We start from the raw sequence: 27403 nt of genomic DNA, 5'->3' as shown, positions 1-27403 counted from the left end.
CCTGGACCAGCGCTTACCGTTGCCGAACCTGAACACTCCTTTCTCGACCGAAAGAAGCTCCCTACCCCCGGACGATACCGAATATAAACCCCTCGATCGCACCATCCCAGACTCCCCCTCTACTCCCTCAAAGCCCACCATGTCTGCTCAAGCCCCTCACAACACTTTGCTCATCCCGGGCCCCATCGAGTTCGACGATGCTGTGCTGCAGTCGATGGCCCACTACGCGTGAGTACTTCCACTTGCCCGATTTCCATTGACTCATAGGGTGCTGTTGAACTGACATTCTTTTGTTCATAGTGAGAGCCATGTGGCTCCCGGCTTCGTCAAGGTCTTCGGCGAGACCTTGACTCTGACGCGCAAGCTGTTCCAGTCTACCGACCCCTCAGCGCAGCCCTTCATCATCTCCGGCAGTGGTACCCTTGGCTGGGATCTCGTCTCTTCCAACCTGATTGAGCGTGGTGATAATGCCCTTGTCCTGAACACTGGCTACTTCGGTGACTCCTTCGAGCAATGCCTGTCAACATACGGTGCCCAGGTCACCCAGCTCCGTGCCCCCATCGGCGAGCGTCCCTCTCTGGAACAGATCGAGCAGGCTTTGAAGGAGAAGACCTACAAGCTCATCACCCTCACCCACGTCGACACCTCCACCGGTGTTCTGAATGATGTCAAGAGTATCGCTCAGCTCGTCCGCCGGGTCAGCCCGGAGACCTTGGTGATCGTGGATGGTGTGTGCAGTGTCGGATCGGAGGAGATCGCTTTCGATGAGTGGGACCTCGATGCTGTCGTCACTGCTAGCCAGAAGGCTATCGGCTGCCCTCCTGGTCTGAGTATCGTCATGACCTCCGGCCGCGCCATTCAGCGTGCCACCACCCGCCAGACCCCTCCCGGTTCTTACTACGCTTCTATTGCCAACTGGCTGCCCATTATGCGCAACTACGAGAACAACAAGCCCTCGTACTTCGCTACCCCTCCCACTCAGCTCATCCACGCCCTGCACACTACCCTTAGCCAGATCACCGCCCGCCCTATGGCTGAGCGCTTTGCTATCCACACCCAGGTGTCCGACAGCGTCAAGGCTGCTGTTGCCCAGCTGGGTTTGAAGCAGCTGGCTCCTAACCCAGATGCCCAGGCTCACGGCATGACTGCCATGTACCTGCCCGACGGTTTGACTCCTCCCGATGTGCTTCCCGGTCTGCTGAAGCGTGGTGTCATCTTCGCAGCTGGTCTGCACAAGGAGATTGCTACCCGTTACATTCGCTTCGGTCACATGGGTGTCAGTGTTACTGACGCCAACCGTGGTGACATTGACAAGGCCTTGTCTGCGCTGAAGGAGGCTCTTGCCGAGGCCAAGCAGGCCAAGGGACTGTAAAGGGCATATTGTTATTAAATTAAGCACATGACGTAAAACGTGTCAGATAGAATCTACTGAATGAACGACCTGAACATATAGACTGTTATTTCCACCCCGCCATTGAATTATAATCATCTATTCCGACTAAGTATGCTCTAGTTGGCATTATGTCATCTAAATATATGCTCTGGACATATCGTATCCATACCTATGAATTGCATAGACAGAACCCCATTTCCGGTAGATGATGTGCCATGCGAATTTGTCTAAGTTAAGCAGATAAAATTTCAGATTTGGAGTGAATTGTATAGATAATCTTCTCAATTGAGTCTGAGAACATGAAAATCGCTATACAAACAATCGTATGTATATACACGAGTCTTCCACTGGGCAAGGTTTAACAGGCCAACCACTTACATCCCCTCACTCAGCCTTCTTCTTACTCCTAGTCATCCTTGTCACACCTTTCGACTCAGATGTCTCCTCCCGCTTCCGCTTCTTATTGACCTCAGCAACATCCTCCACCCCCTTCTGCACATCAGCAATGACAGTATCATAGCCTTCACCATAGAACTCCGAGACATCAATATTGCGCAAGACATACGCAACCTTCTCAATATCATTTTGAGAGACGATCCCTTCATCCTTTCCCTCAACTTCCTTATTAAGCCGCATCCGCAATTCCGCACACGCATCCCACAACTCCCGATACTCATTCAAAGTATACCGAACATTCAACTCCCCATTCGGACGCAAGAACTTTGAATTAACTTTGCGCTTCGAACTCGATTTCGTCGGAGTTGGGTAATCCTTTACAACAAGCCACAGGAACATATCATCGCTGTAAAAGGGAATCTGCTGCGCATATTCGCTACGCCCCGTTACGATGGATAGGACAAGAGAGGCGGTTGCTACTCCAACACCGCGGAGGGGCTGTAGTGCATTCATACTGGTTTTTGGAAACGCATTCTGCGCATCGAGGATTGGGTTTGCGGTTGGTAGTGTCGATATAGCAGCCAATGTGCATCCACGTACCAGGTTGCTTTGGTTGGATTTTATCATGCCCATTAGCATTGGTCTGGGTGTGCCGTGTGTTCTGGATGGTGTTAGTAGTGGTCTTCCCTTATAATATCCCATCTCGTATATTTATGGATGATAGAGGGAGATATAGAGTAGGATCGAAGAGAACTCACGTCTTCCACTCCATAACAGTAATGAGATCCTCCTTATTCACTACCTCTTCATTCGAAGCCTTTCTCTCCTCAATGATTCCAGGCATATCCTCATAACGCCACTGGTCAAGTTTAACGAACTTCTCGACTTCAGCGTCAATGTGTGCTTGTTGCGAGGGATCAAGCTCCTTGTTCTGTAGAGCCGTTGCGTTGGCCTTCTTGTCCGTTTTGCCTTTTGCGCCCTTCGACTTGGATTGGAGCTTTGATATGAGCTTATTTCGGCGGACCTGCTCGACCGTCTTAGGGTAGTAGCTTAGGAGGTTGCGAAAGGTAGGAAGTGTTATGTTGTCTGGGTGGAACGATTCTGCGTCGCCCAGCGCGATTGAACCTTTGGTCGTGTCTGTGGACTCTTGTTTCAACTTTGGTTGAGGAGGGCTCGGAGTTTTGGAGGCCATCTTTGATTCGTGAGGATTGCGATTGAGTATGTACTATGAGATTTGTTGCTGGAATTGATCTAAGGCAGCTGGAGGGGATAACTCGGGCTATATGAGGTTGTAGCGACCATGTCGCGACGGTCCTCCGCGATTTCGTTATCGATAAGGACCAGCGCGTGGTGTAACGTTGAATTACACTCCAGGCTTAGACTTAATTAAATTGCGAAGTGGGCTGGACTGGTGATTCTGGGGTAGTCCCACATCTAGATATCTACATATAGGCCCATTCATAGCTCAAGTGGATGTATTACTATACAGAGACGGATTCTATCTCTATGGGAGATCGCGTTTTGGTCAATTTTCCTTATATACAACACCACGGCCGTCAAAAGTTTTCATTAAAATATCAAATACAGCATCATGAAGAAAGTCATCACCCGTTTCACCATCAGCCATCATCAAGATGGCTTAGGGGCTGAAACGCGAAGTTCGCCCAGTGGACGCAACATTAAAACAGAAAGAGATAGAGGTAACACCGCCATGAGGCGATACAGAAACAGCCTAGAGTATGCTGATCTTTCGATAAACATACACTTGGCGCAGAAAGGAAGAGAGGAGTAGAAGCGATACAGGATAAGGTTAAGTCAAAATGTGACAGTTGAGAATCAGGTCCACGGTAACAGGGTTGACGACATTTATCTGCTGAAAGGGGGAGAGGGGTTGCGCCCATTGTCCCGCTTCGTCTTTGACGGATCCTCACTGGGAGGACGGAAGTCAGGTCGTGTGAAGTTCACCGGCTTGGTGATATCACGCATGGGGTTGAACTGGTCGTCCCGGGTACGATCAAATGAAGGCAGCGCGGGACGGCCCTGCTTCATTTGCTTGGGAAGAGGGGGCGCAGGTTGCGACATCGGGTTCGCCAGCGAGGGACCAGGCTTGGACTCTGCGGGAGCAGACGGGGCACTGGTGCGCTCGTCATCTTGCACTTCGATGTGACGGAACTCTTCATCATTGTCCTCGGCCTCAGACGAGCTAGGGCTGTCGGAGTCAAATGCCACTTCATAGTCATCTTCATCATCGCTGACCAAGCTAGGAGCCTGGTTAGACTCCATAGTGTTGGGGCTCAGATGGGCTGGATGGTCCATGGGATCCCGAGGAGTATCCATTGCAGACGGAGGAGCTGAGGCAGACAGAGCCTCAAGCTCAGAAAGATATGGCGCATGAGATTGAGGCCGAGTCGGAGTCATGTCGGGATGCTGAAGAGCCTTGCCGCCAGGTTGATCGGCCGCGTCTTGGGCAGTAGGCATACGCATAGGATGACGTGCTGCATGAGGACCTTGCTGGGAGTCCTGAGGGGTCCTTGCAGAAGACGGGGCTGACTCGTCCATATCGGAGTCATCGTCGGAGAGACCACTCAGATCGACAGGGGTCTTGGCTTCTTGCACCAACTTCTCCATGTTCAAGCCCAGGCCACGCGATTTCATGAAAGCAGAGAGATGAGGAGTCGCAGGCGAGGCAAGGAACGAGGGATTGTTGGCCTTGGCAGGCTCGGACTGGCGACGCGGATCAACCTTCCGTTGAATGGTTGCTGGAGGAGTCGCAACCGCAGAGTTGCTCATCACAGACAATTTCTTTGGAGTCACCGACTCCTTGGCCGGAGTGGGTAGGTTGGAAGAACGATTCAATGGATGAACGGATCCCGAGGCAGCAGTGCTGGTAGTAGACTCAGTCCGGCCACCGATGATAGCACCAGACTCATCCACCTCGACAGGCTCGCCCGATGCCTGAGCAGCGGCATCGTGGCTAGCAAAATTCCGGTTGTGTGCAATACGACAGTGATTGATAAAGCCTTGCGTACTGGAGAAGTCGACGCGTTGGCAATCCAGGCAGGTAAGCTTGACAAAAAGACCATCCGACTTGCGTCGCATAATCATTGGGCCTGCCTTTTCCTTAACGACAGGATATCCACTAGGCAGCGACTGCAACTTGGGAGCGCCCGAGCCCCGTGAAGGGCGCGATTTCCCAGCCAGCGAGCTGAAATCCACCGGGTTCCCCCGAGTAGACCGGCCCTCGACGGGAATAGCAGAACCTGCTGACAAACCCGAGTCGACTTCACCATCAAACCGGGGGTCTGGCAGCAACCATCTCGCGTAGTGACGCGAATATGGGCCTTCCGTGACACCCCAGGGCGCAGGCGACATAGGTGCGGAGCCATTTCCAGGCAGCACCGATGCGCCCGTGCCTAAACTCACATCGGCCGAGATACCGGTAACGCTGGATCCCGGGTACGGGATCTCAGCACAGCGGCGCAACTGTTCGAGTGAGACTTGACATTTGGCGATTTCTTGGTCGATCAGACGTAGTTCATTGTGCTTCAACAGCACCTCCAGACTTAACTGGGCGGTGATGGTGTCACGGAGACGATCCACATCCGTGCGACCGGCGGCCTGCGCTGGTGGACGCGTGGGTGTGGCCATGGACGATGGCGCATTTGGGGAAGCGACAGGATTCGAAGGTGCGACCGGGGGCGACGGCATCTTAATTGAATCATCGGTGCGGATCTTCGTGGCAGCAGGTGCCCCCTTCACAGAGTCATCGGAGCGCTTCCGCTTGAGCTGGGGGACCAAGGTGTTGACACAGGGGGTCAACATCTTGACATCTTCCGACATCATCTTGTTCCCTCCGATCGCAGAGGGCCAAGGTAGCAGGCGAAACATGCCATGCGAAGGTTGGTAATCAAGTTCGACCATAAATAAGATTCCAGTTAATTCACTCGACAGAGATCATTCGTATCGAATATTGTTTTTTATTGGTAATTAAAAAAGTATTGTTTTTTTTTGGGTAGATAGCGGTGAAAGGTTGGCGGTAGAAAGGGGGAAGGAATGGACGTCGACGAGATGCGCGACCGTGTCAAGTTGGGCCCGCAAATGGTAGCCCGAACACGAATTACGGAGTGGCGAAAAATCTAATTAATTGTTGTTTTGGGTGGAGAAAGGAGGAAGGGAAATAGAAGAAAAAGGAAAAAAGGATGAGGTCAAGAGAAAGGGAAAGAAAGGGGGAAGGGACCAACCTTTTGGGGGCGGAGAACATGGTGTGATTTGTACTGACGTGGAATCCCTTTTGCGACACGTCATGTATTTGTTTCAACCTGTACATTTGTGTGCTCATGTATGCTTCTCTAACCGAATATTCTATGTTTATTTATCTCAATATACTTCCAATTCACTTCCTTTTCTACTTTTTTTTATTCTTTTATCGAGGTGAATCCCCGTCACTGTTTTTTCAACTTCCCAATTATCGGATGCTTGCGGCTCCCTAGACAGGAAGCAATAGTGTCCTTGCCAAGGATAAGGTGTGGTCTGGGCCACAGATCACGATCGATGATTGGGGGATAACCCGCTTGACCCAATTCGGCCAGGTCTCACCCCGGCAGAAGCAAATCACAGCTCACAACGGTATCGCCGCCGAAAGGGTGCTTGGATACATTGGCTCATTGGAGTTATTGAACTGGGAGCCTGGTCTGGGTACGGCAAAGCTAAGCAAATGCTCAGAATCCCATGGAACCTCATGGAATCACTCGACCCAAACCCTGCTCCCGGACCCAAACAATAATATTATCTATCAACTGGAAACTTGGACGCTAGGCATTAATGTTCCAGACCTCGGTTCCCTAACGGAGATAACTAAGAACGAATCACAGTCCAGGTGGAACGGCCCGTCTTGCATGGGGTCAACCTTACAGTAGGCCATGCAAGTTCATCACATGGACATCTCGATATGTCTGGGGTACATCTGACTCAGAAATCTTTGAAAAACAATTCACTGGGAAACATGATGGCTAAATAACGGTTCATCCTCGGACTTCCCGATCTCATCCTCGGCAAAAACACTGGGCATCACTGGCGATCGGATCCCGTCCTGGAATGTCCGAGCGAATCACCACCACCATACATTATCCACCAAAAGATCTCCTCCGGGCAGATGCCATTTCGGTACTGAAAATCACTTCGCCTATTCTGCGTTGAGGTCATTCTTCAGGGTTATCCGAGTCAGGAACCACCATGTCTCCACAATTGCGGGGAATATGGGAGAGATACTCCGGCATGTCTGGGGGCCGGAGAAAAAAAAACGGCTTGTCTATAGCTTATAAAAGGCTTTTGACCAGCTCTGTTCCGGAGATGGTTTTTTGGTGCGAAGACATTGCAATAAAAATCCACTATGCGTACTCACGCCTCCCTCCTCAGCCTGCTGGGCGTCTACATAGCCCAAGTTGCAGCTCATCCTACTGAACGAACCTCTAACGCCAACAAGCATGGCTACACTGATTGGCGCACTTTCCAAGCTAATGGTGTGAACCTGGGTGGGTGGCTCGAGCAGGAATCTACAATCGACACCTTCTGGTGGGCCAAGGAATGCGCTGGCGCCACAGAGCTCTGTGATCTAGGAGAATGGGGTCTCTGTGAGCACTTGGGGGCCGATTGCCCGCGCGTCTTTGAACACCGCTACGAGACCTACATCACAACAAGTGATATCGACAAGCTAGCCGCCGCAGGTGTGAACTTCCTGCGCATCCCAACTACATACGCGGCGTGGATCGACCTGCCAGGCTCTCAAATGTACCACGGAAAGCAGCAAGAGCACCTCCACCGCATTGCTACCCACGCGATCGAGAAACACAACATGCACGTTGCTGTCGACATTCACTCTCTGCCCGGTGGCACGAACGGCCTAGATATCGGTGAGGCAACAGGCCACTGGGGTTGGTGGTGGAACCAGACAGCGCTTGACTGGTCGATGAAGGCCGTCGATGCTGTTGTCGACTTCATCCAGAAATCAGGTCACCCAGAGGCATATAGTATCGAGCCCATCAACGAGCCGGCCGATAACCACAACTTCTCGGACTTTGGAACCGCCGCTGCATTGTCGGATCATGGTGCCGTATGGTTGCTGAAATATTTCAATGAGGTCGTGGAGCATGTCAAGGCCGTTAACCCGTTGATCCCTGTTGTGATCCAGGGTAGCTTTAAGCCTGAGAAATTTTGGTCACCGCGTTTCAACAAGGATGAGAACATCGTGTTCGATCTGCACCACTACTATTATCAGTATGATAATTCGACTTCAGAGAATCTACCAACATTCATCTGTGCTGATGCGAAGGTGAGTGCTGGTGATGGCAAGTTCCCCACATTCGTGGGTGAGTGGGCTATGGAGACTGGTGGTAGCAACGAGCTGGCTCTCAGGGAAAGGAATCTCAAGGCGGGCATCTCGGCTTTCGCGCAGTACACCCGTGGAAGCTCGTACTGGACTTCCAAGTTCCTGAGCAATGCCACTATTTCTGGACAGGGTGATAAGGGTGATTATTGGAATTATGAGGGATTTATTGATGCTGGGTTCCTCAAGGGACAGGTGCAGCAGCCAAACTACTGTTCTTAATTAGAATTACCCCTGCTAGAATGTATATGAGGTGTTCAAGTCTATTGAATGAAACAGTAGGATAGAAAGGTATCTTAATAAAGTGTAGATCTTTAATCATGCTACCTTTGCCGGGGAATACATGGTCCCTTGTTGGGCTCCATAACACATGACCGCGGCAAGGAAGATGAATATAAAGGGGTAAACAAGGAGAGATCATAATACTACTAACCACCCCCTCGTCACAAAATAGGCCATAGACTTTATGTGCGAAGTCAGGAGTAGTAACTTTGTTTTAAGGTTAGGTCGGGGTCTAATTTTACGTTCTTAGCCCAGCGCCATGTCCGCTGGTCTAGTCTGGCGCGTATTCTATGTAGCCGTCACACCATTGGCTTAGTGACACTCTAATGTCAACGTCTCCTTGGCGCCTGTTCATGCAGGTGATAGTAATATAACCTTACTCCCGCTTGAAAAATAACAATACAATCGCACTCCCCACCTTCAGCGTTCGATCATCATCCATCCCTATCCCGAGAGCCTTTCTCACTTCCGCCATAGCTACTGTCACGCAATCCAGATCTGTATCTACCAGGTCTGGGTGAGCCTCTCGCCAGCGAGTCACCATACTGGCGGTCTGTAGACTGTCTGAGATTCCCTTAACGGTCGTCTCATCAGAGCCGTTGAAAAAATTCTTGCCATCAGTGAGAACTCCGTCTCGATCCCACTCCATTCGTACGAATGCTGCTTTGGGAAATGCTTTTTCCACGATGTCATCGCCTATAGTCCACGGAAGAGGAAGGTTATCGTAATAGTCGCGGGAAAGACGGTTTTCTGGAAGCTCGTAGGGCGCTAGAATTTCACGCTCAAGATAGAACAGTGCTTTTTGAACCTGCTCGGCATTTGGGGTTGATGGATCTAGAATGCATTAGGTATGTTCTCTGACGGGAATGACTTCTCTTACGGCAGAAAAGGGACGAATGAGTCCAAAGCGCTACCGAGCCACCTGGCTTCACTATGCGAGCAGCTTCTGACCAGAATTTGGGCATCTCGAACCAATGGGCCTGAGCTCAGTTCATAAGTGACGGTAACTTGACATCATTGTGGAGAGGGACATACTGCCATAGCAGCCGTGACCATATCCACCCCTTTGTTTTCTTCCACAGATGGCAGGTGTTCACGAATAGAGCTCGCAATTGATTCAGCGCCGGAGACAGCATAGATAATTGACTGGCCAATCGCCGTTTTGCCCCCCAGTCCTCGGGCAGTGTTGATCATCTCGACTCCGGGATCTAGACCGACTACATAGTCAAATGAGCGGGCAAGAGGCTTGGTCGCATTACCAGGGCCACAACCCACGTCCGCCAGTACTTCGAACTTGCCCCCAGTTTTCACATGGCGGTCGATGATAGTGTTCAATAAAGGATCTGCGTATGTACCACGAAGCTGGGCGTACTTCTGAGCCTGGTCGTTGGTATAGTTCGTGAAAGTGGGGTCAGACAATGTAGACATTATGGATTATAGCAAGCTAAAAATGATTTACTGGGTACCTTGAGTAGATTTTGTTCAAACACTTGTATACATGGTTTTAGTAGTGATAATGAGCAATAATGAGTCAACATCTGGGGATGACAAGATATCTTATCTTATCAAAAAGCGGATACCTTAGATGTCAACTTGAGCTCACTTTGTTACATTATATTACGCCTAATTGGCATAAACATCGAGTTTGCGAGGCAGAGTTGTGGGGATTGAAATCTAGGGTACATGACTGCCTTGATCACTAAAAGTAGAATTAACATGCTATCACTAATCCGGTTGTCAGGGTGTCTAGCTAGCCGTCTGCGCCCCTCATCATTCCTTGCCTTGGACTCATGTAAAAACACTGAATGATGCGCTTATGACCCCTACTGTGGAGCACATCAGGTTATTCAATGTGGGGCAACAGGACATCCGGGTTCCCCAGATAGTATGTTAGTGATAAATCTAGAAATTAGGTCCGAGACTAGTACTTGTAGAGGAAACTGACGCCTCCCTGCAACTGTAACTGCATCTCTCTAATTATTTGGCTTGGCACACAGTTACCCCTCTCCGGGATGGTGAGATGGAGAATCATCAAAGCCCTATTGGATTCGCATTGACGGCTCCGGACACTCGGATCATACAATTCCATCATCAAATCTGGGGATGCTTGGGCCGCGTGGGGAAATTGTGGGGCATATTGGCTTTTCCGGGCTGTTCAGCCTGCAAGTCAGGCATGTCTTGTTCGTTTGCAAACTAGCCCACTGCATTCGATGTAGAAAAGAACGGACATCGGGGGCACATTTGCGTCCGTCTATATCAGTCTGTTTGATCAACCTGTTTGCCCTAAATTCCGAGAACGCCTATTGCAGGCCCTCCGCCATCTGCATAATGGCCTTTGATGACTATAAATACGCTAACTAATCCGGATGAAAGAAGGTACTCATAGGGCAGAAAACGCATTTGTACGCGATGACCTTCATAATGTGGAGCTCTAATACGATTGCGACAGCCACGGCCATTCTAGCTCTTTTCCGAAGCATTCATGCTTTTCCCAGTGGCTACGAGATGCTACACGATCGTACCAGTAAGGCCATAGTCCTCTTTGGAAGTAGTATATTCATTGCATAACTTCAAATTGACAACATCCAGCTACCGACTATCCCTTAGTCAACGCCAATATCACCATCGGGAAGGAAATCTACGTGGAAGAGGGCGACACGGTCTGGAACCTCGCTCAAACCTACCACTTCGGCGTCTGCGATTTAGCACGCATGAACGGCCTGGCAGATCCAGATTTCATCTACCCAGGAGAGAAATTTCTCATCCCCGCCGTGGCCGCTCACCCAGATGACTACTCCTGCCTGGACCAGAACAACACCGAGACAACCAACACATGCGTCGTTGGTGGTCCACATGTCTACACTACCATGCCCGGCGATACGCCCCAGAAGATTGCTAATGTGCGATATAACATCACAACTGATTCGATCCTGTCCTACGGGGCGCAGACGGCCTACATTGTCGACTTAAACCCAGGGCCGTACACGGAGCTAGAGTCCGGACAGCTGGTGAAAATTCCTCTGTGCGAGAACACGGAGTGTATCTTGCGCACTTTTAATTTTCACTACGGTACCTTCGTTGATGTGGCTCGGCAGTTTGGAGTGACTACAGGGCAGATTATGTCGTTGAATCAGGGCTTCAACCATAGTGATGGTAACTACACTATGAATGCAGCTTTGACACTGACCACAAACTGCACCTACATGGATGATTCTTGGTATTAGATAGGATCTTGAGAAGTGAAGTTCTGTCAACATGGTCTTGAGGTCAAAAGATGAATTATCTAATATCAATATATTTTAATTGAGGCTATCAAGCATTTCGAATCTCTAGAGATGCTGCCAAGTCATATTATCATATTGGAGCCTGGTATCAGACGAAACCAACATGTGATGAGGGGCATCCCAGACTAAGTTGTGTCCATGGACGTCCCCTCTCCCAGACACAACTACGATACTTTGAAGTTGACCAGGCCAGCCCACAATTATCAGTGAGCAACGAGTAACAGGTCGCTAATGAACAAAAGTTCTAATACCTTATCGTGCTAGGCCGCATACGAACATGCAAGCCTAGTCAAACGATACTAAGTGATTGGTTCAGCTAAGAACAGGTCATCAGCAACAAGGATTCAAGGCGTCAGGAAGCGCCTAATATTACCCCGCCCGAGTTCCATGTTCCCTTTTATCTCTTCTCAAGACCTCGACATCTCCCGTTCATAAGATTCTGTATCTATTCACCTGACTCCAACCGGCTAGAAATGTCCACCAGGTTGTCGCAAGGTCCAGACTCTAGTAGCTCGGGCAATGCGCGCGAAACATCCGCCTCGGAACAAACCGAAGCCGAAAAACGACTTGCCCTCCAAGGCGTGATCACCGCCTTGTGGAAAGAGGCTTATCTCGGTCTTTGTCGAGTCTGGGGCCATACAGGACCTACCCATGCCACCCGATTATTGGAACTTTACGCTGGTGCAGGCATGTCTGCCCGCCTGCTCCTGTGCAAAGGCAAGAACACTTCAGCCATAAATCAAGATCTGGGCCTACTTGGGGTAGCCCTCGAGCAAAGTCAGTTGCAGGGCTTGATACTATACAAAGGGTTGCCTACCAGCTGGCTCGAATCCGTTATTGAGATCCTCGAGGCGTACAAGCGCCAGGTTGCCAGCCTCAATGAACTTTATGGCATTTTACGCAAACTCCAAGTTGGCTTCAGACAACCTACACTAGAAGATGAGAATCGGGTTCTTGAGCAGTTTTCTCCGGCGGCAGAGAATCTCGCAAAGCGACTACTGCACCTCGATGCTAGAATGAAGATTCTTCGGTCTGAGTTGTTTGACTGGGATTGGGGGTATGAAGCCGGAAGTAATCGTTATGAAAGATTATGGCTCATGGAAAATCAAGTCTTTGATTGACGGTAGGAATAAAGGGTCTGGTAGTGTAATGACCTGAGAAAAAATGGCTAATTTTTGAGGTCCCGAGAGATGTCTGGAAGCCAGTCACGCTCTATGGTGTTAGATGTTTCTTCAAACCACGTTCATCGAAACGTTCTTCCCAATTAGACTACTTATATGTATGATTCACTGCTTCTTTTCAGAATATATAATTCCCCCAACTTCTTCTTCTTCTCATCATCACACCCACTTGGCCTCGCTTTCCAGCTTGCTTCCCCACCCTGTGCCTTCCTTTCCTACTCCGCCTTCCAGTCTTGTCTTCAAGGTCAGTTCTTCTGGCTGTTCTGTTCTGTTGGTTTGTCTTGTATATTCCAGATTTTCAAAGATGATAGGCGCACAATGATGACATTTGACTTTGGTTGTGCCTCATAGCACGTCCGTTCTCCCTTTACACCTCTTTCTATTTACCGTCTACTACCGCCAACACACCATTTTCAGCTAATTCAGTCATTTTTTGCCTCAGTAATGACTTTAGAATGTGGAGGAGACACGCCGTACAGCTAGCAGTTTCGCTGATGTAACGGGGACGATCATCATCACCCCTCCATACCCGCAATACTGGCATTGATATTCTATCATTATCTATCTGATATAGCAGATCGGCTAAAAAAAAACCTCTATAATTTGGCTAGAGTTTCATAAGCTAACTGGCTAGAGTTTCGTAAGCTAAACCCCGTTATCCTTTTCATTCAAGTTCTTCTTTGAGCGGGTCATGATCCTTTCAACAAATTCTATTCCAAACCCAGTCCACAAAGTCAAGGCTATGACAAAGACGAGTCCACTGACCCAGCCATGAGTATTTGAGAAAGTTGGCGCCTCTCCACTGGGGAATTGCAGTTGCTGGAAGGGGATAACAACAGCAGAACCAAGGCTAACCATGAATGCCATAACGAACGCTCGCAGCTGCTGATCATTTCCACATGATATATTCACAGACGCAGCCAGAAGTGGCGTAAAACACCCATAGCAGCCGGTGAGAACAAAAGCAGCCATTTTGAGTCCTTCTGACTCAGGCCATGCGGTAAACACGGCATAGCAGAACGTCAGAAGACATCCGACGCCGAAGAAAACTGGTCCCCGGCGACCAATCCTATCAGCGACGATACCTGTAGTCACCATGAAGGCAAAGTTAACAGCTCCCATCGACGTGGGAATGTTGTTGATCTGCGGGACCGAATAAGTCTTCAGGGCTTTTAGCCACAGTTCAAAGTATTGCATGACATACGACCCGCAGGTCAGAGACCATAGGGCATATGCGATGGAGAAGGCATAAAGCTGCCAGGACTGCAGGATGCGCTTTATCACCGATAGATCCATCTTTCCGACTGGCGTGCGGCCCTCTTCTTCGATTCTTTCCCGGGCCCGAGTCTTTTCCCAGTCGGTCAAATAGAAGGCTTTGGTATTCTGCGGCGTATCAGGGTAGAATGCGTAGCCGTAGAGGACCACAGGGACAGCAAGAATGAAGTCAAAAATGGAGAGCCATCTCCAAGCTGACAATCCACCTTTACCCTCCATTCCATCGAAGAGGGCTGACTGCAGGTATCCCGAGAACATCTGGCCCAGCACGCCAGACATAACGAAGAGTCCGCTTCGAGATGCTAGCTCAGACCGTTTATACCAGCAGCCAAGCACATATTGAAGACCCGGCCATGCCGCAGATTCTAGTAGACCGACACAGAATCTTAAGGCGTAGAACTGTGACGCTGTTTGGCATTTGAATAAGAATAAAACGAATAGTGACCATACGAGTAGACAGCTGGGTAGCCAGATGCGTGGTCGAACGACGGTCAGAACAATGTTGCTGATTGGGCCTCCGATAATCACTCCGATGCTGAAGTATGTGTTCATCCAGCTCAATTCATTGCCGGGTCCGAAGCCAAGTTCCTCTTCCATGCCCGATACGTATGCATTGCTGATGTTCGTCTGATCGAGATATTTGATGAAGAAGCACAAACAGCTATAGCTGAGTAGGAACCAGTCAAGCTTGAAGATGAGTTTTTTGTCGGCCTTCGATGTGCCTGGTTCGTGCCAGTGAAACCACCTCTTCTTAAATTGTGACGAGGTGATATCGAATGCTATGCCTGAATCATGTCGACTATTAATTGATTCTATGAGGTTGTTCTTGTGCTTTATGGTATCTCGGTGTGGGCTATCTGGCGTAGCTGGCCGGTTAATCTCAGCGCTTTGCATTGGGCTTGCCATGTCGGCGACTTCGTTAGTAAACAAAGATTGAACTTTGCAGGGGGAACGACATGTTTAAGGTTGTTTTGGTGCAGCGGTAGGCTGTAATGGGGGAGTGTCTAGACCCAATGGATTTGCCGTACGCATTCAAAGCAACCTCTGCTTTTCAGCTTATCACGACATTTGACACGAGACTGACAAAGGAAGGTCTTCTAGATGAGGGGAAGTTTTGTATGATCATTTCCTAATGTGGACATAGCTCACGGCGTGGGGCCGACGACAGATAACATCTCTTTTGTATACTTTCAGTTCGTCCTCGTGCTTATTCTTACTCACGGATACACTTTGTTATCCAGAGCTGTAGATTGTTGGTCCATCCGCTCAAAATTGCCAGGATGGTCGAATTCGCGTCCATAAATGGAGCACAGCTAGCTTATCGATTGGTTGGCCCTGAAAATGCACCTCTAATCATCACTTTGCATGGCGGTAGGGGTTTTGGTGAGATCTTCTCAGCAGTGATCATTGAGAAGTGACTAATTGGTCTTCTTGCAAGCTAAAAGGTGATCATCAATCTGATTTCAAGGCATATTCGCCTTTATCGTCATCTTATCGAGTGCTATCTTTTGACTTTCGAGGTCATGGTCAAAGCTCGCGAACAGAGCCATATACATTTCACCAATTGGTTGAGGATATCGAGGCCATACAGCGGAAATTCGCCGGGGCTGACCCTTGCATTATATGTGGTGGAAGTTTCGGTGGGTTCTTGGCTCAGCAGTATGCGATCACATACCCTTCATGTGTGTCCCATTTGATTCTACGAGGGACTGCTGCTTCATATCACCGTAAGATATCTCAACTTTGCCGAGTGCTCCACAACTTCCAATTAATATGCGCTGACATTGCATCTAGATGAAGAAAAGGCCATTCGAACTCTCGAAGAGAGAGCTTCCAGAGCCCCTGGCTTCTCTACCAAGTTCCTGAGGGACAAGGTTTTTGGGCGATTCGAAAATGACCTCGAATTTCGACTCATCATGTATGCCGCGGCCCCTTTATACAGTGAACATTTCGATGCAGAGACCGCTCTTAAAAGCAACCTCGAAACGGTTTTCTATGCCAAGTCTCACAGTAAGTTTTTACTCCGCGATGAACCTTACGGGACCGCGCTGACGCTTAAGAAGATGACCTCTATTCCAACACCGAGAAGTACTTTGATTATACAGATCGGCTTCAATATATCACCGCAAACACCCTCATAGTGGTCGGCGAGCGAGATTGGATTTGTCCGCCTCAATTGTCCAGAGATATGGCTTCAAAAATTTCCTCAGCACGGCTGGAAGTCATTGCAGGGGCTAATCACGGGGTACATTTGGAAAAGAATGCAGAGGTGATTAAATTGATTCGACAACATTTGTCATGAATTAAAGTCTCGATTACGAAACTTGCCATAAAAGTGAAGCTTTCCGGTTCACTGTCTCCGCACACTATCACACCATTTACGCCCTCAAAGGCACCACGCGGCAATGTTCGGTGTAGAAAGTTTTATGACACCTTCTAGAGAATGAAATCTAAGCTCAGCTGATGTGTAATTGATTCAGTCATTGAGTGAGTATCTCTTTACATTCGCGCGGGGTCTTTTCCGGTGAGCGGGGCTATCGGTGCATCCCCGATCCAAATTTCCGCTTAAGGACTATCTTGTTTTGATAGCGTATAGGAAAGCCAAGATCTTTGAAAAAGGCATTGGAGTGTCTTTTGTGAATGCAGAAACCATTACCACATCTGCAGGTTGTTGATTTGTTAGGTTCTGACAGTCTTTGAATTCCTGACCTGTCATCATCGCAGAGCAACCATGGCCGCTCCAGACATCAGGATCTCCGTTGGTGCGTGACTTATACTTGGTTATACGAGCAAACCAGCGTTAACAGTCCATTTAGATCGTGGGGGCACGTTCTGCGATGTCTTGGTACAAGTACCTGATCACGAGGATCTAGTATTCAAATTACTTTCCGAAGATCCGCAAAATTATCGTGATGCTCCAACAGAAGCCATTCGGAGAGCACTCGAGATTATTGAAAAGCGGCAAATCCCCATTGGAGAGAAGCTTGATGGGTCCAGGATATCATCCTGTCGCATTGGTACCACTATAGCAACAAATGCGTTGCTGGAGGGGAAAGGCCGAGACTTCGCATTCGTTGCCACCAAGGGGTTTAAAGATGTTTGTGTGATCGATGACCAGACACGGCCGAAACTATTTGACCTGAATGTCAGAAAGCCGCCTGCCCTGCATGCTACCTCGGCTGAGATAGATGAGCGTATCACCATTGAGGACTATGATCTCAATCCATTTCCTTTGAATAAATCGGCCGAGATCATAGATCCTGCACTGGTAAAGACTCCCAGTGGGGAAGTCATTCGCATTTTGAAGGCACTCGATCCTCACGACGTTCGCGAGGTTCTAGGCGGACTTCGGTCGGCTGGATACACTTCTCTGGCTATTTCACTTCTGCATTCCTATCTTCACACCGATCATGAAGATCAGATAGCTGAGATTGCGAAAGAGATGGGATTTGAACATATCACCAAGGCATCGGAAGTAAGCCCTGTTATCAAGTATCTTCAGCGGAGTAGCTCTGCTTGTTCAGAAGCATATCTTTATCCCATTGTGAAAGACTATGTCAATGCCTTTCAATCTGGATTCAGTCATCTACCACGCTCTGTAGAGTTCATGGGCTCAGATGGAGGTCTGAGACAAGCAGCCAAATTTCGAGGCAATGAGGCTCTGCTTAGTGGACCTGCTGGAGGAGTTGTGGGTATCGCACAAACATGTTATAATCCCTCTGAAGGGACGCCTATTCTGGGTTTTGACATGGGTGGTACCAGCACAGATGTCTGCCGGTATGATGGCAAGTATGATTATCTGACTGAGACCACAGTCGGAGGTCGAAAGATTACCGTACCGATGCTCAACATCGCAACCGTTGCAGCTGGAGGAGGTTCAATGCTTTTCGCTCGTCATGGCCTCTTTGTGGTTGGGCCGGAGAGTGCTGGAGCTCATCCAGGACCTGCGTGTTATCGGAAGGGAGGACCACTCACGGTTACAGATGCAAATTTATTCTTGGGAAGACTGGTCATGTCTTCCTTCCCGGCTATCTTTGGCCCAGAGGCTAACCAGGGTCTGGATTATGAGATCACAAGACAACGATTTCATGAAATAACACGCGAGATCAATGGACAGACTGGCCAAAGTCTTACGCCAGAAGAAGTTGCTTCTGGCTTCCTTGATGTTGCAAATGAAACAATGACTCGACCGATGCGCAATGCCACTGAGGTTCGAGGGTTTGCACCAAGCAGTCATAACCTGGTTAGCTTCGGTGGAGCGGGTGGTCAGCACGCATGTGCTATTGCAAATAAGCTTGGGATATCCAGAATTCTCATCCACAAGCATTCCTCCTTACTATCCGCTGTTGGGATATCCCAGGCAGATCTGCAAGTTGAAAAGACCGCGCCATTCACTGGGTTTTTCCATCTGAATAGGCTTGAAGAGATAAGAACTCAAATACAAGCACTCAAAGTTCAAGTCCAAGCTGAACTTCTTTCTCAGGGGGCAGATACACTCACCACTGTCTTTGAGGAATCTTTGAGTATGAGATACGCAGGCACCGACACCAACATTGCCGTTCCCAAGCCCGAAGATGAAGACTACGGAAAGTCCTTTGAGACCACTCATTTGAGGGAATTTGCCTTTCAACTCGACCGAAAAATTCATGTCGACTCAATAAAGGTGCGAGGTATAGGTCGAAGTGGTATTTCCGCGGAGACCAAATCTCCATACTCTTTATTGGAAGATGTGAAGGGCCGTCAGCTAGAATATCTCCAAGAAACAAGTAACCAGTCTACCTTCATCGACGGTAAATGGCAAGATATATCCGTCTTCAGGTTGGACTTCGTCGAGAGGCCCAGTCAGTTGCAAGGCCCAGCGCTGCTCATCGATGCTACCCAAACAATCTTTGTCGAGCCCGGCTTCAATGCATATCTTCTTCCAGATCATGCGGTGCTGGAAAAGGCATTCGATGTCTCTCAAGGTAGCGTTCCTTCCATCTCTGAGAACATCGACTCAATACAATTGTCCATTTTGTCACATCGATTTATGTCAATCGCCGAGCAAATGGGCCATACGCTACAGCGTACATCCATTTCGACAAGTATCAAAGAGCGCCTGGACTTTTCCTGTGCCATTTTCTCGCGAGATGGTAAATTGGTCGCAAATGCGCCACATATCCCTATCCACCTGGGAAGCATGCAATACGCAATCCAATATCAACATCGCCTTTGGGAGGGCAAGCTCAAGCCCGGCGATGTTCTTCTGAGCAATCATCCTGAGTGTGGTGGGACCCACCTTCCAGACTTGACAGTCATCACTCCCGTCTTTTTGGATGGAGAGCCCAGCGTAGCGTTCTATGTTGCCGCTCGGGGCCATCATACAGATATCGGCGGCCTTGGAATCACATCAATGATGCCTGGTTCGAAAGAACTGTGGGAAGAGGGTTTCAATGTTCGCTCAATGAAAATTGTCGACAGTGGAAAATTCCTTGAGGACGATGTGCGCAAAGCGTTTTTGGCAGCAGGAGAATTCCCAGGCTGCAGTCCAACTCGTCGACTGGATGATAACATATCCGATATCAAAGCTCAAATATCAGCGAACCAACGTGGGATCTTGTTGTTGCAAAACCTGTGCTCTCAATTCGGCTTCGGCTTCGTATCTCGTTATATGAACGCCATTCAGATGAATTCCGAGGTGGCGGTCCGGGACTATCTCAAAAGGGTTGCCCGATCAAAGACCATGCCTTTGGCTGCTAGTGATAGCTTCGATGATGGGACTGTGATCAAGGTCTCTATTTCAATCGACGAGTCCGGTGGCGCAGTCTTCGATTTTGCAGGCACCGGCCCCCAGATGTGGGGCAACTATAACTGCCCGGTCTCAATTAGCCATTCTGCTGTGATTTACAGTATACGCTGTCTAGTTGATGTCGAGATACCTCTCAATGATGGATGTCTCGCGCCGATAGATATCGAGATCCCTCACGGCTCCATCCTGCGACCCAGTGCCTCTGTTGCAATCTGCGGTAGTACGCTAGCAAGTCAACGAGTCATCGACACAATCTTGAAGGCATTTGAATGTTGTGCTGCATTTTCCGGGTGTGCGAATAGCTTTGGTTGGGGAATGGGTGGGAAGAATCCCCACACCGGTGCTATTGAGCCTGGGTGGAGCTATGGTGAAACAGTCGGAGGGGGATGTGGTGCAGGGCCCAGTTGGCATGGAGAGCATGCTATCCAAGCACATTCAACCAACACAAAGATTACTGATGCCGAGGTTGTGGAGAAGCGGACGCCTGTCATTATCCGTAAACATGCCATTAATCCTGGCACGGGTGGTAATGGTCAATACAGAGGCGGGAATGGCGCAGTGCGTGAAGTTGAAGCTCGGGTCCCACTAAAATTCAGCATTCTTAGTGATCGCCGTGTCTTCGCGCCGTATGGCATGAATGGAGGTCGGTCTGGGCAGGTTGGAAAGAATTATGTATACAAGTGGAACGATGATCGAACGAAACTTGAGAAGATATCGTTAGGTGGGAAAGCAGCGCTCTCTCTGGAAGCTGGGGAAATCATGCAGGTCAACAGTCCAGGTGGTGGAGGTTGGGGCTTAAAATGAGCTGGTTCTGCTTCTGTAGAAACAAGCATGCCATGGTTCACTCCACGTCGATTCGTTCCTGCCTTCTTACTGCTTAGTCGGCCTGTACTTATGACATGGCGCAGTGGATACCATTCTGCTTCCCATTAAGCGATGTGTCTGCCTAGGAAAACGCTTCTCTTGTAATAGATTGGTTACTTATCGGCCTGCCTGTTCAAAGTATAGCAAACAGAGCCTCTTGTCGCGCGACCCTGGAGAGCCAATCAAAATGTATGTGTCATTGACTCCACCTGGCAGAGGGTAGATCCCGTAGTGATTGGTTGGATTAAGGTTTTGCCGGCAGCCGATGTAAGGTGGAGATTCATAAAAGAAAAATCCAGCAGCGAAGAGATCCGGTATTTGAACAAAAAACAAAAAGATAACAGGCCCGAGCCGTGGATCGAACACGGGACCTCGCGCAGGAGTGCTTAGGAGTTGCTGCCCTAAGCGCGAATCATACCACTAGACCACCCGGGCTGTTCTTGATATGTGGACTTGCATTTTTGACTCTATGAATCATCATGGTCTTGCAGCCCGAGTACACTTCTAATGTCATCTTCAACACTATAGATGCCTTCTCAACTACCCTACTATGCCCGTCAAATACTCTAGTTCTCGTGTCGCGCAATACTGTGTGTCCCATAGCTCCATGAATGTATCAATAATAGCAGTATATGTGGCTTGGGACGACAATTAGGTAGGAAAAGTGTTATATTTTGTGCACAATGTTGTTTCAGTCGATATAAATATATAAGTGGCAATACCGGAACAAAAGATGTGCATTGTTTCCGAACTGGGGTTTCAACCTTGGCATCACCTGGCAATGGACCAATTACAAGGTTAAAACATTGGTTTTCATTCAGAGATCTTCAAAATATGATCACTGTCACAAACAGCTGCAACATCCAAGCTCGTGCGCAACTGTGCATCCTTCGCCACCGGATCGAGGACCAACCGCATCGACAATCTGAATCGGTTCGCCAATTTCTTCGCGGTGATTCCCTTCCCCATATCTCCTGTCGAGCCTGGTGTCAGCCAGTAAATAAAGCAGCGAAGACCCCTCACTGTTCTTGTCCTCGTCAAGGAATCGGCCCCTTCCTTTTGGAAAAAAAAAAGGAGCTGGGATAGGTAGACTCCTTATCTGGCTCACACAACAGCAAACCCGCCTACACGGTCCATTTGTTGATACACTCCTGCACATACACAAAGAGAGGTGTGTCGCCTTGGTCAATGGAGTGGGCTGGGGCCATTCCGTGGTCTTGGCAAGATCTGCGGATGGGAGGGTAATATATTCTCGATTTTGAAGTCCTTAGTATCTTCTGCATCCAAAACGACGGCATCATCCGAACATAGTGAAGCAGACGATATTTTACTCGCCTAATAGTAGCAGGTTCGTACCAGGTTTGGTATGTGAGATTCTTAGCGCGAGTACAAGTGGGGCTCAACTGTTTGAGCCGCTAGCACGCTTTGGTCCCCACACATGGACCCTGGATAGACACAGCAAATATAACGGCATGTACTACAGTCCCTGGCAGCAGAATGTGCAGATAATGAGCCTGGCTTGCTTGAATAGTTTGAAAGCTTACGGTAACCGGTTTTTATTCCAATTATCCCCCCTTGATTGTTTTAGTCAGTGGCTATAAGAGCAATTACGCACTCAAGACCTTACCTCGGAATATGACCGACAGGGTCAGATGGGCAATTCCTAGACACAATAATCTAAAATTGTAATGAAGCATTTTGAATTATCTTTCCTTGGCTGACTATAAAATAGCCCAAGATCTTCGTTATTCTCCCCAAGATATGTGTCTCACACTTGAACTTGACATTTCAAGTATATCGAGAAGTTCCGCCTTTATCTTCAAGTAACCAGCATCCTCGGGAGACTTAAACTTGTTGATTGTATTATGATCTGCATCAACCCCGATATATGAAGAGTTTAGTTGGGACGAAGATGGGTCCTAGTTCAACAAATCCGTTAGCTAGATTAATGGTGATTAACTCAACTGACCCCTTACCGTCTCTGATTTCCGAATTGCCCCTTGGCTCTGTCGAGGAGAAACATATACGTTGCGATACCTCGCGCTGAGTGACACGTATTGCTTCAATATAGCTAGTAGCCACTTGGCTTCCTTAAAACTGTCACTGTCCTCTTGTTCCGAGCCTTTAAAGCTGCGCAGGAATTTTTCCATTCCATTGGTGCTTATCCCTAGCTCTGTTGTATCCATGAAGAATACCCCACGTGTTGATGCACTGATAATGCCAAGACGACTAGAAGCAACTTCTTGTTCCTGGTCAGAAAATATCAAAGCCTAGGAGTCTATTAGAACTTTCTGTCAATTTCTCAAAAGCGGGTACGTTTACACTCTTGACCAAAATTCCGCCCAGGCTATGAGCCATAAATATGATTGGACGGTTCTGTGTCTGTATGACATTCATAAGCTCATGCTCATATAGCATCATATACAGCTGGTTTTGTTAGACCTACTCTGGTCAGCTCTCTCACTTTGTACAAATCCAACACCAATTTCTCGGACATCTCCTGAAGAGGCTGTTTTTCATGATTAGGGGCAGCTGACGCATTGTAGCCCCAACTCAAAATTCTGCAGTCTGGCAAGTCCCTTGGTAGTAGGCTTTGCAGCCAATTTGTTCCATCATCTGCTGTCCATGAATTTTCTCGGTGTCCACCAAGCCCATGAACGGCAACGATACTGGCGATAATTAAGTTAGCCTCGTTGTTAGACAAGGGCTGTTCTCGTACTCTGTTCTTGGTGAAGTTCCATCAAACAGTAGCTTCAGACCATCTTCGGGTGACTCCATCACCATCACTCCCTGCAGCTGTTCAGGTATTAACGAGGGAACATTTCATGCTATGTTGGCCAGAAGGTCAGAGACCCACGTTATTTGGATCTTCTGACTCGGATTTTGACCGTCTAAACGGCCAAAGCCACCTCGATAATACTCTCTTCAAACCTCCCATCTCAAATTTTCGGCGAGTTGAAATTATAAGGTTTTCCATTAAACTTGAGAGGAGAGTTGTCACGATGAGGCTGGTATGCAAACAAAATATACATCATAGTCACGTGAGGTACTCTAAATTATTAGATAATCGTATCATTTGTGAGCATAAAAATTGTCTGGAGCTTCACCCCACTTTCCACGAGCAACCCAAGTGCTCTTGTCAGTATTTCCATCATGTCTTTGAAAGAGGCCAACGAGAGCTCAACGGGGGCACCTGCTTCTGTGTCTGAATCAGCGGACTCCAAGATCAACCATGCCGCTTCCATCAACTACTGGAACAGTGTTCCCAGCACTTCAGCTGAGATGCTAGGCATGCTCGGAACTTATCCCTGGTATACACGCATCGAGCTACAAGGATCCAAAAACTTCTTGACGAAGGTTCGTCGAATGATCCCCGCTCTTCCCCAGAGTGGAAAATTCCGCCAAGGTGCGGATTGTGGAGCCGGTGTTGGACGTGTAACAGAAGGTTTTCTAAGCCATGTCTGTGAAGTTGTGGACGCTGTCGAGCCGGTAGAGAAATTTACAAAGGTCATGGCAGAGAGCAAGCTCAAACAAGATGGTATTGTGGGTGATATTTACACCGTCGGTCTAGAGAATTGGCATCCACAGAAAAAATACGATTTGATCTGGACTCAGTGGTGTGTCGGACATTGCACTGATACACAATTGATTGAGTACATCATAAGGTGTCGAGATGCTTTGACAGAAAATGGTGTTATGGTTGTGAAGGAGAACTTGTCGACCGATGCACAAAATCAGGATATGTACGACGACTTGGATAGCAGTGTGACGAGGACGGATGGGAAGTTTAAGCAGTTATTTGCTGCTGCTGGAATGGATGTTATCAAGTCTGAGATTCAGACTGGATTCCCTAAGCAGTTCAAGCTTCTTCCTGTAAAGTCTTATGCCCTTCGGCCGAAGGTCTGAACGTGCGAGTGCATTCTTGGCCACGTTTTTCACACCTCACCTCGCCAAATGGAAATATTGTCACGTTCTCCTAACCTGGGACTTTTTGGATGGATATCCCAATCACATCGGCATTCCTTGAACATTTGATATGGGAGTGGGTCCGCCAGCTACCATGGCTGGGCTCCCGAAGCTCTGGATAGCACTTTCGTGACCTGTTATGTCCTCGGATCTCGAGTGGTACCCTTGGGGTTTATGAACAACAGTCACCACCCCATATACCATCCTCAAGATTCAAGTCTGGAGAGGAGCGAAAGTCAGGGAGGTGTCAGTTCAAGGCCGTCTCCTACTCCAACAGTTCCCTATGTATAAAAGCCCGGTGCCATGCTATCATGAGACTCGAACCCAGCCCTGGAGTCTTAACAGCCAAGTCATTATATCAACCGGTATACAATTCACATAGCGAGATAATGAACACGTCTATCGAAATAGAAATTTACCTTACTTAAAAAGGAAAAAGACAAGGATACTTTAAGAGTGGGGTATGTACGTTCATCCATTCACCATTAAACAATATACTCGATGCTATTATAAATTGTGCTGCAATGGTATAGCTTCATTCATCGTCCTTATGTCCTCCATAGAGTCTTTTTTTTTTTCCTTTTGCTTTGGTTTTTCCCTCTTGTTGAGTTGACTTCGCTTCTAACAAGCAGCAAAACTCCCTTTACACCCACATGCGCATTTCATAGTTACAAGTGTGAAAAGCGGTTACGCCTCGACCTCGCCACGGCGAAGAGCCAGCAGTGCCCGAACATCAGTGACATATTGCAAAGCCTCCAGCATGGGAATTAGGTGCAGCAGACCATTATCCGTGGGGTCATTGATCCAACCTTCAATAGGGATCGCGTTATCTGAATATGTATGTCAGTCAGAGACTTTAAAAATAATAAATGGTTCCCAGCGTACCCTCGTGAAAGATATAGCTCATTGGGCTATTGTCCAAGATCATCACTTTACTCAGATCCGGTTCCACAGAGCTAAGATCTTTGATATAGGCGCCATTACGGAATGTGCAGTGCTGTCGGTAGTAACGGGCCTGGAAGTATTTCCTTTCCGACTCGAGCCAGTCGATAACGGGGTCGGCATACTCTTGGACACTGGCTGTGAAGATCACGAGCTTGTACCACTTGGAAATCTTGCGCAGGAAATCATCACAATGTGGCCGCTTATGCACATAGTATAATATGGGATGTTGAGGCCCCAACGCGGATTGCGGGGCCCCTGGGGCAGTGGTCATAGGCATGTAAAGTTTGACTTCAACCATGTGGCCGCTGGACATACGACCACCCTTAGCAAGCGAATGAATCAGTGTCTCATCAAGGTCCAGCACCAAAGTTTTTTGTGGGAGCCTGGCATTCCGCGGAGCGGCTGTATATGAAGGCAGTCGTTGAGGGAGAAGAGGTCGCGGCGGATTTGGAGAGTGTGGGTATTTCGTTATGCGGTGAACAGATGATGACAAGGGAGACTTCAGGCTATCCAAGTTGACGGCCGCTTGAACCCGGCTTACACCCTCTGGCATCGGTGTGCCTAAATCGGCACTTTTCGTTCGTCGTTGTCGCTGTCTATTGAGCGTTTCCTCATTATTGAGCTTGATCCGTATAGACCGACGTGGTGTGCTTTCATCTGGACCACGCTCTTGGAAGTGGTCGGTTTTAGGCGGTCGAGTTTTCGCACTCGTAAGGTCCTTGACGCCTCTTCGATCTGTATCTGATTCGGATGTTGTGGATCGTATCGAGTCCCGAGATCCTTGAGCTTTCAACTTGCGGGTGGAGCCACTCCGTCGCCGATTTTCTACCCGAGAGGTCGCTTTGACGGGCCGGATCCTGGATTCGGCAGACGTTCTCCAAATTCTCCTAACTGGGGCAAGGAACGAATAACGTCCGTCATCGTTTTGGAAGCATTGAGCAATATATACACCCGGTGCAGCAAGCGTAGATAGAATGAATCGGATGGTTTCGGTGATCGTATCGAAGATGCGCTTTGTGAAAAGTCGCCAGGTGCTTTTAGTCACGAAGGCGCCATCGTGTTGGGGGCCATGTAATAAGGATGTTGTCTCGTCAAACGACTGTGGCGTGTCTTCTCCGGTGCCGTCCGCGAATGATGCGCTGCTGTCATGACCCTTCTCGGAGACAAGGCTAGACCGGAAGTTATCTTCGCTATAGGATCGAAACTTGGCGAGGTCCGTAGGCGGAGCTTCGCGCCGTTTCTCGCTCTGAGAGTGCGATCGTGGGCGCGTAGAGCTGGAAGACTGGCCAATGACTCGCGAGGATAGGATGTTCAGCGAGTTCATCTTCCACTAACGAAGCCCACGGGAGACACGGGCGCGTGGGATCTAAAGATGGGAAATATGAGCGAAACTGTCAAAGTCACATGCCATGGACCATGAAGGATTTGAGGTCGAATATTCTTTAAGGGGAAGAGAGGGGCATCGCAAGGAGGCGTAAACTGGGCAGCTGGTAAGTTCTACGGACCTCAATGCGCCAGTCACCCGCTTGCCTCGGATGTAATTCCGCGCGGCCTCCAGTCGGATATTCTAACGAAAAGACAAGTTGGTGAGGGGTTCGAAGTTCGACAAAAACCAAAGAAGCAAAGTGAAATGATCTAGATCAAAGC

At 48.7% G+C, this 27403-nt stretch overlaps 12 protein-coding genes across 12 annotated transcripts; 7 read left to right on the top strand and 5 right to left on the bottom strand.

The window, feature by feature from the left end:
• Positions 1–139: 139 nt before the first annotated feature.
• On the top strand, positions 140–1372 carry N7503_004845 (alanine--glyoxylate transaminase; the record flags this gene model as incomplete). The annotated part of the gene is made up of 2 exons (XM_057064392.1): positions 140–228; positions 301–1372. The coding sequence occupies 2 exons, from the start codon at positions 140–142 to the stop codon at positions 1370–1372; spliced, it is 1161 nt and encodes a 386-aa protein (XP_056922135.1).
• A 405-nt stretch (positions 1373–1777) lies between these two features.
• Positions 1778–2981, bottom strand: N7503_004844 (uncharacterized protein; the record flags this gene model as incomplete). The annotated part of the gene is made up of 2 exons (XM_057064391.1): positions 1778–2450; positions 2548–2981. The coding sequence occupies 2 exons, from the start codon at positions 2979–2981 to the stop codon at positions 1778–1780; spliced, it is 1107 nt and encodes a 368-aa protein (XP_056922134.1).
• A 674-nt stretch (positions 2982–3655) lies between these two features.
• On the bottom strand, positions 3656–5677 carry N7503_004843 (uncharacterized protein; the record flags this gene model as incomplete). The annotated part of the gene is made up of 1 exon (XM_057064390.1): positions 3656–5677. The coding sequence occupies one exon, from the start codon at positions 5675–5677 to the stop codon at positions 3656–3658; it is 2022 nt and encodes a 673-aa protein (XP_056922133.1).
• A 1501-nt stretch (positions 5678–7178) lies between these two features.
• On the top strand, positions 7179–8393 carry N7503_004842 (uncharacterized protein; the record flags this gene model as incomplete). Its single annotated transcript, XM_057064389.1, has 1 exon — positions 7179–8393. One exon carries the CDS (start codon positions 7179–7181, stop codon positions 8391–8393), a length of 1215 nt encoding a protein of 404 aa, XP_056922132.1.
• A 436-nt stretch (positions 8394–8829) lies between these two features.
• On the bottom strand, positions 8830–9881 carry N7503_004841 (class I SAM-dependent methyltransferase; the record flags this gene model as incomplete). The annotated part of the gene is made up of 3 exons (XM_057064388.1): positions 8830–9287; positions 9334–9433; positions 9489–9881. The coding sequence occupies 3 exons, from the start codon at positions 9879–9881 to the stop codon at positions 8830–8832; spliced, it is 951 nt and encodes a 316-aa protein (XP_056922131.1).
• Positions 9882–10874: 993 nt separating this feature from the next.
• Positions 10875–11677, top strand: N7503_004840 (LysM peptidoglycan-binding domain-containing protein; the record flags this gene model as incomplete). Its single annotated transcript, XM_057064387.1, has 2 exons — positions 10875–10977; positions 11043–11677. The coding sequence occupies 2 exons, from the start codon at positions 10875–10877 to the stop codon at positions 11675–11677; spliced, it is 738 nt and encodes a 245-aa protein (XP_056922130.1).
• Positions 11678–12210: 533 nt separating this feature from the next.
• On the top strand, positions 12211–12858 carry N7503_004839 (uncharacterized protein; the record flags this gene model as incomplete). Its single annotated transcript, XM_057064386.1, has 1 exon — positions 12211–12858. The coding sequence occupies one exon, from the start codon at positions 12211–12213 to the stop codon at positions 12856–12858; it is 648 nt and encodes a 215-aa protein (XP_056922129.1).
• Positions 12859–13563: 705 nt separating this feature from the next.
• N7503_004838 (Major facilitator superfamily domain general substrate transporter) lies at positions 13564–15087 on the bottom strand (the record flags this gene model as incomplete). The annotated part of the gene is made up of 1 exon (XM_057064385.1): positions 13564–15087. The coding sequence occupies one exon, from the start codon at positions 15085–15087 to the stop codon at positions 13564–13566; it is 1524 nt and encodes a 507-aa protein (XP_056922128.1).
• A 386-nt stretch (positions 15088–15473) lies between these two features.
• On the top strand, positions 15474–15991 carry N7503_004837 (alpha/beta fold hydrolase; the record flags this gene model as incomplete). The annotated part of the gene is made up of 2 exons (XM_057064384.1): positions 15474–15576; positions 15639–15991. The coding sequence occupies 2 exons, from the start codon at positions 15474–15476 to the stop codon at positions 15989–15991; spliced, it is 456 nt and encodes a 151-aa protein (XP_056922127.1).
• Positions 15992–16924: 933 nt separating this feature from the next.
• N7503_004836 (uncharacterized protein) lies at positions 16925–20785 on the top strand (the record flags this gene model as incomplete). Its single annotated transcript, XM_057064383.1, has 2 exons — positions 16925–16955; positions 17010–20785. 2 exons carry the CDS (start codon positions 16925–16927, stop codon positions 20783–20785), a joined length of 3807 nt encoding a protein of 1268 aa, XP_056922126.1.
• Positions 20786–23998: 3213 nt separating this feature from the next.
• N7503_004835 (N-terminal protein methyltransferase) lies at positions 23999–24751 on the top strand (the record flags this gene model as incomplete). The annotated part of the gene is made up of 1 exon (XM_057064382.1): positions 23999–24751. The coding sequence occupies one exon, from the start codon at positions 23999–24001 to the stop codon at positions 24749–24751; it is 753 nt and encodes a 250-aa protein (XP_056922125.1).
• A 747-nt stretch (positions 24752–25498) lies between these two features.
• On the bottom strand, positions 25499–27080 carry nemA (Nem1-Spo7 phosphatase catalytic subunit NEM1; the record flags this gene model as incomplete). Its single annotated transcript, XM_057064381.1, has 2 exons — positions 25499–25641; positions 25697–27080. The coding sequence occupies 2 exons, from the start codon at positions 27078–27080 to the stop codon at positions 25499–25501; spliced, it is 1527 nt and encodes a 508-aa protein (XP_056922124.1).
• Positions 27081–27403: the final 323 nt, after the last annotated feature.

This window comes from Penicillium pulvis (assembly GCF_028828015.1).
Source record: "Penicillium pulvis strain IBT 33274 chromosome Unknown contig_23_segment0_segment0, whole genome shotgun sequence".
Taxonomy (NCBI): Eukaryota; Fungi; Ascomycota; class Eurotiomycetes; order Eurotiales; family Aspergillaceae; genus Penicillium; species Penicillium pulvis.
This window is presented reverse-complemented; position numbering and strand designations above follow the sequence as displayed.